General features: G+C 33.3%; 2 protein-coding genes across 2 annotated transcripts; one reads left to right on the top strand and one right to left on the bottom strand.

The window, feature by feature from the left end:
* Window positions 1-1251: 1251 nt before the first annotated feature.
* Window positions 1252-3946, top strand: LOC134236156 (uncharacterized; the record flags this gene model as incomplete). Its single annotated transcript, XM_062718336.1, has 3 exons — window positions 1252-1420; window positions 2407-2633; window positions 3672-3946. Coding segments are annotated over 3 exons (671 nt in total), but the record flags the coding sequence as incomplete, so codon positions are not given.
* A 3520-nt stretch (window positions 3947-7466) lies between these two features.
* Window positions 7467-15742, bottom strand: LOC134236147 (solute carrier family 28 member 3-like; the record flags this gene model as incomplete). The annotated part of the gene is made up of 5 exons (XM_062718326.1): window positions 7467-7609; window positions 11135-11315; window positions 11593-11769; window positions 13080-13248; window positions 15612-15742. Coding segments are annotated over 5 exons (801 nt in total), but the record flags the coding sequence as incomplete, so codon positions are not given.
* Window positions 15743-15890: the final 148 nt, after the last annotated feature.

The raw sequence follows: 15890 nt of genomic DNA, 5'->3' as shown, positions 1-15890 counted from the left end.
TTTAATATCAAGTATGAACTTTTAGTGGCACTTCATTTGAAATGTTATGGACAAGTCAAAATTGGATGGGTGAACAAGGTGAATCCTACACCCCCCCCCTTTCCAAGTTTCGTTTGTGAGGAATATAAAATTCCTTTTGAAATTGAATGTGCATTTATTTATCAACAAAAAAAAGGAATATGAGTATGCTTTGATCAGAACCAATATGACCAATATAATGGACACTGTACATGTATTCAATTTACCCCCATCCCTTCAAAAAAGCTTATAAAAGCCAGATTGGCACACATTTTAACCATTTGTAACTCTTTTCTGCTAAAGTTGCCTGCAAATTTTATTGTATAGATATGAAAAATAGATAACCCCTAACAAGATCACAGCATTCATTTTTCCAGCAGTGGTTGTAGATTTTGTATATAGAGTGATAAACTTACGTATTTTTTTCAAAATTAATAAGCATTGACGCCATGTTCTTTTCCCGTAATAATAATTATAATAATCTTGGAATATGCTTTAAAATGTATTTTTTACAGATGGAATTTTCATTTGGGTATTCTTAAATTTGAAAAAGAAAAATCATTATAATATCAGATCTTCGCAGAGCTGAAAAGTCCTAAATATTCAGTTCTCTTCTTGTGCTTTTTATGTTTAAAATTGTTTTGTTACAAGTTTTGTTTCAAGCAAGATCACAAGGAATGAATTTTTTAAAAAGGGTTTTTGGTTAGAGCCTGAAACAATATTGCACAAGTGTGCCCAATTAAAACTTTTTGGAAAAGCGAGCTTTAAGCTATAGATATACCGGTAACCTATGTAGTAATAGAGAAGGGCTGTTCTTGCGCGTCCCCTTTTACTTTACTGTTGAAAAATACTAGTAAATGTTCATTGAAAAAGCAGTTGTCCTTATCCCCAAATCACTGCACTTTTTAAGTTACATTATTCGAAACGTATGAACACAGTTTTCGGTTTTTTAGATAAGTTGGAAATATTTCTTCTGACTGCCCTCCCCACATTCAAATTCTGATTACAAGTCTAAGTGTGGTAAAACATGGAAAAGAAAGCGGTGTTCATGTTTCTCTCTTTTTAACCTTTTGCATTGGTTTCAGTTATTGAAAAAAAATATCCTCTTATTCGCCTTCTTAGGGCAGATGACTCTAGCTGCATAAAACTACCCTACAAGTAGAGCTCTCCAGGGTGCAAGGTTTAGAGCTTCCTTAAGTTATCTTTATGAATTCTAGATTTTTATTTTTTAAGGTGAAGCCTGTTCAACATTCAATGTGACATACGGAGGAAGAGAGTACTGGTGTTCACCTAAGTACCTAAACTTTGATTCTGCGGAACATGAATGCGCTATTAATGGCGGACATTTAGCTGAGATTCCTGATGAAGAAACCAACGTTGCTATTCATTTAGCATTAGAATTGTAAGAGAAAATTTATCTGCAACTCATTTTAAACATTGTCCTATGTTTAAAATTTAGTGTATTTAAGAGTAAGCATTCATCAATTGTTGAAATCGCCCCCGTTAGAAAACTTCTGGATCTGCCAAAACTTTAACAAATATTATAACCATCATTTTGCAAGTTCTATGGTCGATACAGTGACTTTGTCAACTTACAATTAAGTGGAATGCTAAATGATGTTTTTCATGTCAATTTTAGACTATTATTTACACATTGATATGTGTAAGGATTTTTCGTTAACCCGATCGTGACGAGGAGCACATGGCGGGTGTGACCGGTCGGTAGTGGATGCTCTCTCTCTCTCTCTCTCTCTCTCTCTCTCTCTCATGGCATTTGATCCCGCCTCTATGTTTTAGAGGCCCGTGTTTGCTTTTAAATGCTTCAAAATTTGTATTGTTAATGTACTTTTTAGTTTGAATATTGTCCTTTATCTCCATATATTTAATGCATTATCTTGTTATTATCATCTCCAGTTTAAATAAGACGATTCTCAATTTTAGATGATATTTCCATCTCGTAATTACTCGTTTCTTGCATTTTCCTATTTCAATGCCGTTGAGTCAAATGCTGAGTGGTGCATTTCATACTAATTGTTAGGCCATTACTTACACACTGTATTGACGACGTATTTTTCCGTTATTTCCTGATCATGACAAGGAGCACATGGCAGGTGTGACCGTCGGTAGGGGATGCTCACTCATCCGTGGCACCTGATCCCACCTCTGATGTTTTGGAGGTCCGTTTGCCTGCTCCAATTTTGTGATGTTTTATGGACTTTCGAGCTTGAATACTGTTACCGCTATTCGTTGGAACCCCTATTTTTTATTTTAAAAATAATAGAATGATTTTGATTTTGAAAAGTGGCCATGAAGTAGAGGACGAAAAAATACGATTATTTGCAGTTTCCCCCCTGACATATCTCAATCACCATCAATACATCATTTTAGCTTGAGAATTGACCCGGAAAACAGATGGATTGGGGTTCACGACAGGATACAGGAAGGTGAGTTCGTTAACATGAGGAATAAGAAGCAGAAGTATCTACAGTGGGGGAACTTTGGACCACCTACTGGTATCTTCAAACCAGAGGCAGACTGTGTTTCTTCCCTTCTAGGAACATGGTGGGCCTTGAACTGTTCCAACTTATTTCAGGCTCTGTGCTCCAAAACATTAGGTAATACATTTAGAATTATTGCGAAACAAAAAATACAATACTGAAGGTCATTTAATTTTCGCGGCACCTTATTTTCGCGAGATAGTCATTAACTCTTTATTAGCAAGACAAAGTTTTCACGATTTGCGTCGATAATCAAAAGAAATACTAATATAAGCGAGAATGAAATTTTCGCAAGCACACTATCTCACGTAATAATTCGAAAATAAAGTTCTCACGAATAAAAGTGATAACAGTTAATTATAATTTATCATACATGTACATGTACATGTAGTGTTCATTTTTTTGCTACAGTAAATTATTGTTACTATTAAAAAATTAAACTGAGGTTTTATAACGATTATTTGAAACAGTTTAATTTTATTTCAGAAATTCTTACATTAAAATATTTTTACAATAATGAAATTTAATAAGATATAGCTGATTAAACTTTGCTTTTAAATTATTGCCGCAAACAAACAAAAAATTAAAACATTTTCCTTTTTTTTTCTTTGTGAAGGGTACACAGCTGAATTCATCACTCAGCCTCAATCAACATTTCAAACAGAAAAACTGCAAATCACAAGGGATATTACACTGTTGTCAAGCTCTTCAAGACAACACATTTCTGTCTCTCAACCCCAAACAATGAAGACGGTATCACCTCAGTTCACACAAAACTATTCTTCTTCCCCCGACTCGTTTACAACAACACGCATCAGGACGACATCGAAGTCTAGCATCACTACTGAAAATGATTTAGTCGCAACGTCACAAGAAATCGAACCGAACACGCAGGACATGTCGAAGAATGACAACGCGAGCTATTTATTCGAATTTGGAGGTCATTAGAAAAATTTTAAGAAATTCAAATTTTGGTTTTGATTTTGTTTGTAAGCAAAATATAAAGCAAGTTCGTCAGGAATTTCATTTTTCTTTATTATTAATCCTTTATAAAGACAAGTTTAATATTTTGTAATCATTCTTTTTTCAACAACATGCTACCTTACAGGCTGTCAAGAAAAACTAATTTAATAACTCTTTTTCTTCAATTCGTAGGATGTACTTGTGCATGCAGGAGAGACTTCGGTACTGACAACCAAACCTGGGTACAGGAGATGAAGATAGCGAGGATAAAGACAATGTTATTGGTCGCTAAATCCACACTGTCCAGTAGAATTCGCCAGAAGATCTCAGCAGACGATCCTCGAATGACGTCACGTGTCATGGGGAACGTTCTAGGTGGCGGAGTTCTGACTGTCATTGTCTTTCTTGTTCTCTCTAACGATATTCTCAAACTATATAGACATATAACAGAACACGAATGCAATTAACCCCACATTCCAATGACTGTATATGTAAAAGAACAAAAAAAACCATAGGTAATTAGAGATGACAGAGCTTATCTAAACGAATGTTTTCTTTAAGTAAGGCAAAGTCCTAAATTAATTTAACATTCTAGAAGTTTACACCCCAAAATGCAAAATTTATGCAATCTTGATCTGATAGAGCTTGCAGTTACTTGGGAATAGACTTATCCAAAGACTTCAAAATAGTCGCATATCAAGAAAATGTAGTTCAAATCCAATATAAGAGGCAAGTTTGATAGTTTTCATCCCTTGATCCATTAACCATGCAAGTTTGGTTAATATAGGTCTTAAAGTTTTTTGGTGATAGGCATGCATCCATAAATTTAACCTGATACATTATCTGGAAAATGTATGTCGGATCCAGCATTCAATGCAAGTCAATTAGTGTGCATCCTAAGATGTTTCATCCATGCAAGTTTGCTCAACATATGACTCATTGTTACGTGGAAATGACATCTGCATCAAAAACTCATCTGGAAAATGTAGGTCAGATCCAGCATCCAAAGCAAGCCTCGTAGTGTGCATCTATAGATATATCATCCATGCAAGTTTGGTCAACAAAGGGCTTGCACCAAAAATGTTAGCCTGCTCAAAAATGTTAACTAGATCATTCCTTAGCTGAAATTGCAGAATTTGAAACCTTGACTGGTACAATGAAACACACATGCCTGTCTGACCAATGTTGCGCACAGAAGTACTTGAAAAGAAAACTGAATTAAAAACCTTAGACTGGGACGCCGACACCGACAGAATCACATAAGCTTCCCAATCTTCGTTGACGTGAGCTAAAGGGCAAAATGAAAATAAAATCGATTCAAACACTCTGAACAGAAGATAAGTTCAATGTTTTTTTCCGTAGTTGATAGCGAGATAGTCCTTTATTACAAAGTGTTGTCCTCCTGCTTAGTGAGTCAAAGTAAACTCGGAAATTTACCTAATTCACAATGTTCATTCTTTTCTCTGCAACCTTTCCATAACTATCTGATTTACTGCCAACATCAGTACGTACTTAGGTCCAAATCATGACTATTGATTATAAATTGAGGATATTTCAAGTAATGTAGGACACTGTGGGAAGGCTGGAATGGATGCAAATTTAGACGTACATGCAATTTGGGCCTATGAGCAAGGGTCCTTTTCGTTAAATACCCACTGCAATATAGTTCTACCTTTATACAGTCTCATCCGAAGGACCCGTCTCCACGTCCCAAAGTTGGATTTGAGCCGACAACATAATGAATATAACTCTTTACTCCATGATTTTAGATATATATGTATATAAAAGTTGAATCGCATCAAGTCTCTTGAGTGAATTGATTGATTGATTTATGTTCTTTAATGTCCCTCTCAAGAATTTTTCACTTATATGGAGACGCCACCACTTGCTGGTGGAGAGCTACAAATTTTGTTCTATGCTAGGCACATAGGGCCACTGAGCAGTGAGGGATCCTTTTCGTGCCAGCACCTACTGCGACACCGGACCTTGGTTTCTACAGTCTCATCCGAAGGACCGGTCTCCACGTCCCACAGTGGTGATCAATTGAACTGAGAATAATGTAACTACATGAATAAAAATTACAACATTTGAAAAAAAATTATTGAAAACTTTTTTTTTCTCATGAGATCCTAAGTGAGTTACACAAGAAAGGAAACACAGTAAAAAAAAAAGCAAACAAGCATATGTAATTTATAAATCTCTGCAAAGTTTTATATTTCAGAGAATCTTGGTCACTAGAAGCATGCAGGGAAAATAAGGAGCTAAAGAACATCTAGAAATTGAAATATCTGAAGTTATAATGGTATAACATTAGTTTGAACTGTGTTATTACACTTCAATAAACAGCTTCAAGATTTATAAAGCGTCCACTGCTACATCCCAGTTATAATCATAGTTTGGGTAGTTTTCATAAGTCAATAGTGAATGAGACAGGAAAATTTCAAAAACAATGCATCAGATTTGTGCAACTAAACAAAATTTTACAATGTTCATCTTCAAAGAAGACAATCAAATATAAAGCAATAAAGTGCTTTAGTACTACAGTTTTGTTCGCAGTGTATTATGTATATAAAAGGCACAATTCTTTGTTCATAAATGATAATCATGCGGGAATCATTGGATTTCTTTTAAAAGGAAATAAATAAAAAAGTAATATTAATATCTTTAGTCTTAAATAATATATCAAAATACAATAAAGACTCATAAAACCTACAGTACATGAAGTACATGCACATGTATGACTGTTAAAATATCAACATCTATTCAATGGAGTTTGGTTTCTAAAAAGCTATTCTTAATTACATAGATCATTAATCTTTGAAAGCAACAACAAAAAACAAGGCAATTAAAACAAACTAAAAAAAAGCAGGAAATAAAAACACCAGGATTTCATTTGTTATAAAAATCCACACAAAAAAATGAAAGTAGACTAGATTCCAATCACCTAGAAAAAAATGTGTTAGTATAAAAGATAAAAGGAGCAAATCAAAAAAAGCACAACATTCATTTTTGTGTGTGTGTGTGTGTGGGGGGGGGGGGGGGGTGAATTTTGTAGCGATTAATATCACATTTGCTTAGAGATTCTTTAAAAATATCAGGTGAATATTACTTATACAATGTAATAAGTGGAAACTTGTGATACATCAACTGAGTAGAACATTCAGTATTACATGAGTAATACTGAACAGTGAGCAATTCTCTCCTACCAACTTCTTATTGAAGAAAAAGTTCCCATAAGGAGTATTATAGATGCATGTAATATGCATGTAACTATATAAATATATATGAAATGTGAAAGCTGAACACAACACTCTAAGCACCCCATAAACAACTGTGGATGTAAAATAATCTCGTAAAACAATTTAAATTCTTTATGTACAATTGATTTTAATAAATACATGTATATTAATTAATACGTGTATAAAATTTTTAAGCCGGTACCTCACACATCAAAATCTTTTAAATGAAGGATATGTCTAAGTGATTTGGATGTGCAGAGCACTTCTTTTAAAGTATTTATCTACTAAAAACTTAACTTTTTAGGAATCTCTAAGTTTTTTCTTGATTCCATCAAGTTCAAGATATGAACAACATTTGACTGTATACATTAAATATATTATAGGATACAAATATGAATCTCAATTCATTTCAGTGAACATATCTTGTCTCTTTATAATAGTCTCTTGATTTCATAAATATTTTGTACCTCCCCAACATATATTAATGATATGCTAAAATATAATAAATATTATATCAAGTAACATTAATTCCGTTATTATTTTCTCATTGTGTCATACACATTTGGATCTCTTCAATATACATCAATTATCTAACGTAAAAAATAGATATGGTGCTGCCTGATATTGGGATGCAGTAAATATGACTGCATATTGTTAAAAAAAATAAATATGGCTGCATATTGTTTAAAAAATAAATATGACTCGTTATCATAGGAAAATAATATAGATGCCTATCCTTAAATTATTATCAGACGGATAAAGTTGTCTGCTCAATGATGCGTGTCACAAAGGTCAAGGACGATGTTGAGTTCATCACAGGAGTCGTGGTTGAGTTGACAATAGTGGAGTTGAGACAACCGAGATGTACCAGAGGTTCCTGGACAAGAAGCCCTGAAATCAAGAAATGGCTTTATGAATACTTAAGGAAAGGATCGCACGGGTCCGTGAAAAAATTCTGCCCAATGAATTTTTCTCATTTTTACATATAACCTTCCTAATGTCAATGATACCATTATATCGAAGTATCAAGCATGGTCATCAGGCTTAATATGTTTTACGGTGTGACCGTTGGGGCGAGCGCAGTTTATTTACTATCATAAACCTACACATGTACTGTCTAACATTCAAGAAAAAGAAAGCAAAAAGAATAAAACAAAACAATAAAAAAAAATAATTTCCCAAGCATCGAGATCGAGATTCCAAACTTCTCGGAAGTTTCCGACAAAATCGGAAATACCCGAACCGTTGAAGTGACGAAAGTATGACGTCAGATAAAAAGTTCTGTTGACTTAGGACGCAAACGCTAGTTTTATGGAAAAGAGATTGCATTAAATCGTTCTTTTCAAGTAAGTTGTTGCTATGTTTTAGCCACCATGTTGCTATGCACCGCAACATGTTTTCCGAGTTTCACGGAAGCAACCGACATAACTTCGTCAAAATTCGTAAGATTCCGGTGACGTCATTTGTATCATTTCCGAAGGGCAAGGTGAAGGCCGGTGTTGTGGCATAGGGGTATTTTTTTGAATAAGGTAAGGCAAAATCATTTCGTTACAATTTCGGTAAGAAACAATGTTCCTTTAATTTTTTTTACTATTTTTGATTTATTCGCGCAAAGGACATTGGGTAGTGCAGGAATTCTGGGAATGTTGCACAGAGAAATTTGGCTGACGTATGTACAGATTTCAATCCGAATTTCCTCTGTTCATACACGTTAGTCTATTGAGCTCGCTTCGCGAGCGTCGCTTCGCGACGCTCGCTGCGCTCGCTATAAGGAAGTTATGGTTGCCATGGTAACCACCATTTTTTAATCTTTTGATATTTTATATGAGGTGAATGTTTTATATTGCCATACACGCAACAAAATTGAAGCAAATTTAATATTTCCCTGCAGATATTTAATAATATGCTTTATATTTATTGAAAATAAAAATTGTTTCGGAAACTATTGATAAATGTAGCAATGCCATTGTTTTGGGGGGAAGTATTAATTGTAAATTTGCAGTAATATTTTCAACTCAATAGCAGTTTTTAATGTCTAGACAAAAAATTACCCAATGAATTTTCCCAAAACTAATATATGCTGTAATAGTCATTATAAGTGACTTATGGTTAAAATATGAAGTAAGGTAATCAGATTAATTTTGAAGCTACCCGCATTTCAGTACCCCCCCCCCCTCCTAGAATATTAAAAGATTTCACAGATTTTCATATGATGGTTTGTTGTTGGACCTTAAATATGCATAATCTGTTTAAAGACAATAAAGGCCATATGTATAGATAAATAAATTCTTTTTCCTCTGAAAATCTGGGCTGGTGCTCATTTTATATGTGAAGCACAATGATTTAATTATCACCGACAGTGGTCACGAAAGTAATAACTCTTTTTTCAAACTCAGTTTTTCATCTCCAAAACATTCATTTTGTCATTATATCAGTATAAATAAATAATATATTATAAACCAGTGCACAGTCCTCAAAGGCCTTATTCTTCATACTTTGAACACTCAGCGATGTTTCTTCTTAGTGACCTGGAATAGGGGGTGGGGGGTGGGGTGTTCAGACATTTGAACACATTGAATGAAAAGAGGTAGTTTTATAAAACTTGTAACTGCATTACATTTTTTTTTAAATAAATGTATTCATCCATAAATAATCTTATTGGCCAAATTATAGTAATAATTATTCTAAATATTCACATTTACACATATTTTTCCTTCCGATTCTTTTCAAGTAAGTACATTAAAAATTTTCTTTTTCTCTACATGGATGAGCGCTGTCTCCATTGTGACGTCATAATGTCACAATTGACGTCAAAACTATAGATATACTGTTTTGATTAAAAAAATAATCATTGATTGAAAGAACTTTCTGTCGCTTTATGATATATGCTGGAGTGAAACATCTATATTCATGTTCATGTGATTAAAAATAAAACATTTTTCAAATGTATTCCCATAAGCATGATGAGTTCACATGTTTCTTTTATTTATTTATGTACATATTTTCCCTGGTATTCTTTCAGATGAAGTGTGTTTCAATACGGCGCATAAAACATTTTACAACAATCGTTTACAATATATGTGCGACGATCATTCAATGTTTACACGGTCAATGTCACTGCTGAAAATGCTAAAGATTTTATAGGAGAAAAAAAAAGTCTCTGCGATATTTTTTTAAAGATATGTCTTCTAGGCATAAGTAGTCTTCGCCGTAACACGTTTATCAAAATCGCCTTCGTTCATCAATATTTATACATGTATCTAGTAAATCACGCCGTCTGATTCTCTTATTGGAAATTATCTATACACAGATGTAGATCCTACGACGGCGTATTAGTGCCATTTTAACAATGTAGAATTTTTTTTTAAATCGTTTGTACGATTTAATAAATCGTTTGTACGATTTATTAAATTGTACAAACGATTTACTAAATTGTACAAACGATTTATTAAATCGTACAAACGATTTACTAAATCGTACAAACGATTTATTAAATCGTACAAACGATTTACTAAATTGTACAAACGATTTACTAAATCGTACAAACGATTTTAAAAAAAAATTCTACATTGTTAAAATGGCACTAATACGCCATCGTAAGATCCTATGATACACAACAATCTTAAATAAAATTCTAATTTTAAAATGAGGATACAAACCCCAAGAAATAAATCAAATTTATTTTTAATGAAATAGATTTCAATGTTAATAGATATACAATAGATAGACGTGTCAAATCGTAAAACATGCACGTAGATAAAAAATATGATCAACGCTCACCAACACTCTCAGTGCATCGTAACAATCTTTAATATTTTATACTTTCTCTACTTTGAACCCCATTTGTCATGAGCGCAAACATATGACGCTCCTTATTCCGGAAATAGTTGCAGCAAATATTCTTTTTTATTCACCAAATGACGTGATCACGTGACGCCGTGCAATAGCGTCCTTAAAACTAAAACATTTTCGCTATCTTTTATTCATTTTTTTTTCATTTTCTTAATAATCAATTGCTACGATGTTGTGGAATTTTATGAATTACACATCCCAAACTAAGTTGCACTGGTTCTGAAAATTCAGCTTTAATGATGATTTTTTCTTGGGAGGAGAATTTTCCTACCTACCCACTGACCAACTTTTTTTCATTCTGATTTGGGAGAGTATAGTTAAACATTGCTGTGAACCAACTTTTATTTGTGTGTGAGAAAATTTAGCATAGTTCGCTAGAGCCTCGTCATCATGAATATTTCTCGCCATGAACCGGTCCTTAAAGTCTCTCTTTCTATTAACAAAAGATCAAAAAAGCCTCGATCGCGAAAATTAATCATCGCAAACTAGATTACCCCCAGTAAATTGTGAAATAAAGTTGTTGCAAATAAAAGTTGGTTTACAGTATTTCAGAGTTGGCAATACCTGCTATACAAGCTGTCATGAGACTTGTGACTATCCCTCCTAACAGAGCTCGCAGTACAATGTGAGCCAGGTCCCCCTTCCTGCTGGGCGCCATGGGACTCAGAGCCCCTAGCTGGATCCCTATAGAGCTCAGATTGGCGAATCCACACAAGGCATAGGTGGCTATGATCTCTGATCGTACCTGAAAATAGCAAATTTTAAAAAATGCATTGTAATTATTGCAATTATTAATAATTTATAAAAACTCAGAGGAGGTGATAAGAAAAATATCTATAAACATCAAGTGCCTGTGTACAGAGCATTAGGTGCCTGTTTTTAAAAGAAATAGAAATGAAATTGTGGGTTATTCTGATTGTGAGGAAAATTTCAAGTATAAGAAATTTTTTATATCTTCTCATATTGCAAACTTAGGAAAAAATTAAAAATACAGTGTAAAAGATTAAAGTTAATATACTCACTGCCAAAATATGGCCAATGCACTGTTTTCTGTTCGTAAGATATGTTGATAATTCTCCATATGCAAGGAATTCGTTAAGGAAAGTCTTGATTCCGATTAGCTCTCCCACAATGCCACAGTCTTTCCATTCTACGCCCATCAAGTACGCCAATGGCATCAACACGTAAGAGCAGATCATCTGGGAAGCATTCACATAACATTATAATATGGTAAAACTTTATAGAATTCCAACTTTTTTATTATATTCATTTTTTGACTGTTTTAACATACTCATTTTTTAAATAATTTAATGCAAAATTCAACCTGCAAAACTTTTTTTATAATTCATTAAAGAAAATGATTTAAAAAAAAAAAGACTTGCCTATAAATGTTAATGAACATTTATATTGTTTAAAATTCTTTAAAAAAAATTTTCAGATCAAGTATTGATTTATCTAAGTCAATGTTCTTCAATTCCACCAATTCAATAGGGAATTTTATCAAATCCTGTGTCTATATAGTAAAACTTGTTAAGTATGAACACGGATATTGTGAATTAATGGATTCACTGCAGTGCTCCAAGTCGCACTTACTTTTAGGTTGCTAAATGGCGACCTAAAACTTTTTTTGGTCGCCATTAACAAATTTTTCACTCGCCATGATGAAAACGTGAATAACGCAATTAAAACAATGAACTAACATCCACATGTGTTATGTTTATATTAAATCAAAGATTATTGATTACTGTGACTAGAATCTTTTGCTAGTTGAAGGATATATTTTTATTAAATACAACCACCCTTTGTATGGTACACAGAAGAACACACGTAATCAGATCCTAGAATTAAAGTTTAATCAAAAGAAAATAAAACTTTGACAGTTGTTGAGACAGGACTTTGCCAATATTGTTTATCATGTTTACCTGTTTACTTACTACTAAGTGTCTTACCCATAACGCAGTCATTATCAATGCCGCCAAAACACTTAATTAATTGTGATATGCAAGCCATTGACCAAATACTTTAATAACGAGGTCAGAGAAACTCTAGAAAGTTTATGACATTTGGATGCCATTCTCTCAGAGACGATATGTATATACGTTTCTGGTTCTATCAAACTTAACTATTATAGCACGCTGTCATAAAATTACGTGATCCAATTCCATACGACGCTTTGTAAAGTGTGTTAAAGTGTATATCTTCAAACATTGTCTTGATAGAGAATCTTGAAAATGTAAATCTCGATACCGATCATAAAAAGATGGACGTTGCCAGCCCAAATTTTCTCAGTCACGAAAATGCGACTTATTTTAATTTCTAGTCGCAAAACCAATTTTTTGGTCGCAAATGTGACCGTTTTAGTCGCAACTTGGAGCACTGTTCAGCAAAGTTATTTGGATACTCAGTTATACAAATTAATGAATTCCTTATACAGATATTAAGAATGACAGATATTATAGTAAAGTAGTTTCACAGGTCCCAGCGCTACTGTATCTATACCTGGACCTACCTGGAATGAGAACTCGGGATAGCCTACAAAGCCACCAAACCAAGAGAGAACGGCATTCACAAACTCCAGCATAGCCAGGAATGCGATCAGGTTAGCGGCAATGTTGGCCACCAGTTTAATGGAAGACGAGGCACCAGCAGCTGCTGCCTCCAAGATGTTCCTCTCTGTCCTATGAAAATATAAATTTTAAATACTTAAAGTACCTCAAATTACCAAAATTACCTCAAATTACCGAAAGTACTTCAAATTACTGAAAGTACATAAAATTACTTAAAGTACCCCAAATTACTAAAAGTACCATAGATGACTGAAAGTAACATAAGTAATTTAAAGCATTCTTAATTATTAAACTACTAAGAGTACTATAAATTACTAAAAGTGCCATTAAATCACAGTGACTAAAGAATTTTTAGGTGCTATTAATTTTAAACTTGACACATTTTTTTACCCTATTTCTATTCTGAAATTTAAAACTAGGGGAAAGTGTTGCTATTTCGGACGGGGGTGTTATTTCGGACAGTCAATAAAGAGCTTTATAACTTTTTCTCTTTTGTTATTTATTATGATATCAAAACTTACTTCTGTAGATAATACATTTACAAAATGTATTACAACAAAAATCTTTGCGTGTTTCAACTCAGGTGCGACTTGTTGCCATAAATAAATGACCTTCACCGACTGTGCTGTGGATGACGCTAATATCCGTCTACTTTCAGTTTGACAGGCAAAATGGCGCACGGTTAAGATAATTGGTTTTTCTGCTAAAATTTATTTATACAAATTATAAATGTGAATAAATTCCATTGAAATTATTATTTTCTTCAATATTTCATAAAGAATTATCTTGTAAATGCAAATAATTAACCGAAATTGAGGTGTCCGGAATTACAACACCTCTATGAGACACAGAAAACGTGACTAAAATTTGACCCATTACTGGCTTTAGACCTTTTATATATTCCGATAAACTTGCATTACTGACCATAGCTCGTTTTTTTTTTTTTTAATTTAAAACATGTAAATGAACTTTTAAAATGATTGTGTTATTTTTTTCCCCATTTTTTTTTAAGGGGGGGGGGGGGGTGATAAAGAGAGGGAGAGAGAGAGGGGGGATTGACTCTAGATCTGCCAGTGTAACATACCTGTACAGGTGTTCAGTGCTTAATATTTTTAAAGCCTTCTACTTACAAAGTTCACATCATTTAATTTAAACGAAAAAATAAATAAATGAAATTTACGTATCCCCTTTAATTATGCCATTCAATTTATTGTTTTAAAAAAATAAACAAACATGCAACGTAATGTACATGTAATTAAGATGTTCATTTGAAATGGGTTTCTCAGACACTAAACATTTTTTTATGTATTACAGTTCCACAAAAATAAAAATGCCATCCCCAAATTAATCAAATTTAAAAAAAAACAAAAACATTTGGATTTAAATATAAATTGAAAACGTACTTTGTCCCATGGTTATACATGTATAAATTTACCTGACCACAAGGTTCTGTAGATGTTATATACATATGTATTTGTTAGGGCTAGTCTACCTGGCAAAAGATATTCAGGTGGGTTTTTCTTTTCGAATTCCTCATTTTCATTTTTTATTCCCCGATGTCAAGCAATATCTGACACTGAGAAAATATATACATATTGAGCATCTGAAGCATGATTTATATCCTTCTCTTAAATGTCTTTTTTTTCATTTAAAACCTTAGAATTTTTTTTACCAGACTACGATATACTTAGTCTAGTACTTTGATGGTTAAAAAAAATCAGTGTTCATATCGTTTTTTTAAATAAATTTACTTTGGTTAAATAAAAAATAACATTGAAAGAAAAAAATTAGAAGAAAAACCCAAGAAACAAATGTGAAGAAAGTAATAAATGAAATAATTTTATTATATATCTGGATATCATATGTGTGTTTGCTACACATATTTATCCTACATATTGTTCACGCTACTTATAATTTTTGCGGCAAATACAATTTTTTTTCTACTGAAAAGATTTTATATTTTATTGCATACATATCCCGACAAAAGCTAGTCAAAGTTCCCTGCTGTAATTAGCACGACCATCGTGTAATCTGTGCGACACAGCAGCCAGCAATACCTTTTTTACCCACTGTCCGACATTGTAACACCGTGTGTCCGAAGTTACAACACCACTGTCCGAAGTTACAACCTCCTACCTGATACTGTTTAAATGCGTTTACTAATGATATTATCTCAAGAAAAGAGCCGATGTACAACGAAAATAAGAAGCGGAAGGTTTTCTGCATCGAACGGTGTATAGCATACCTATATTAATCGGTAAATGCCAAGTATATCCGAAAAAGCATTCTGAAGTGTCCGAAATATCAACACTTTCCCCTAGTCATGGAATTTTACTTTTTTGTTTAAAATCTGCATGGATACACTTCCTTTTCAAAATGCCAAAAGTTATCTTTCCTTGTGAAGAAAACAAGGAGAGAATTTTACATATTGAAACTGATCTTCCAATTATAAAGTTTTCTAACATTGCCCATACTTTTCCTCCTTGTCAAGGTCCGAGGCCTTGCTGAGTTTGCTGGACTCGGTCTCAGGGTACAAGAGTTTGGACACTGCCAGGGCACAGGGGGCATTCATCACAGAGGCACACAACAGGTGCTCAGCTGATACCTATAAAGTCAATAACACGGGACATTGCTGAGACTGGGAATTGTATAAAAATTATTACAGCCAAAAGTACTTCATACATGTACATGTTGTGTACCATAATGATTAAAAGAACATTTATAATGTCATTTTTACAAGTCTTAGTATATGG

The sequence above is a fragment of the Saccostrea cucullata genome, unplaced genomic scaffold (genome assembly GCF_032062105.1).
Source record: "Saccostrea cucullata isolate Sc308-1 unplaced genomic scaffold, CSIRO_AGI_Scuc_v1 ctg14459, whole genome shotgun sequence".
NCBI classification, from domain to species: domain Eukaryota; kingdom Metazoa; phylum Mollusca; class Bivalvia; order Ostreida; family Ostreidae; genus Saccostrea; species Saccostrea cuccullata.
The sequence above is the reverse complement of the archived record's forward strand: the minus strand, read 5'-3'. Positions and strand labels throughout refer to the sequence as shown.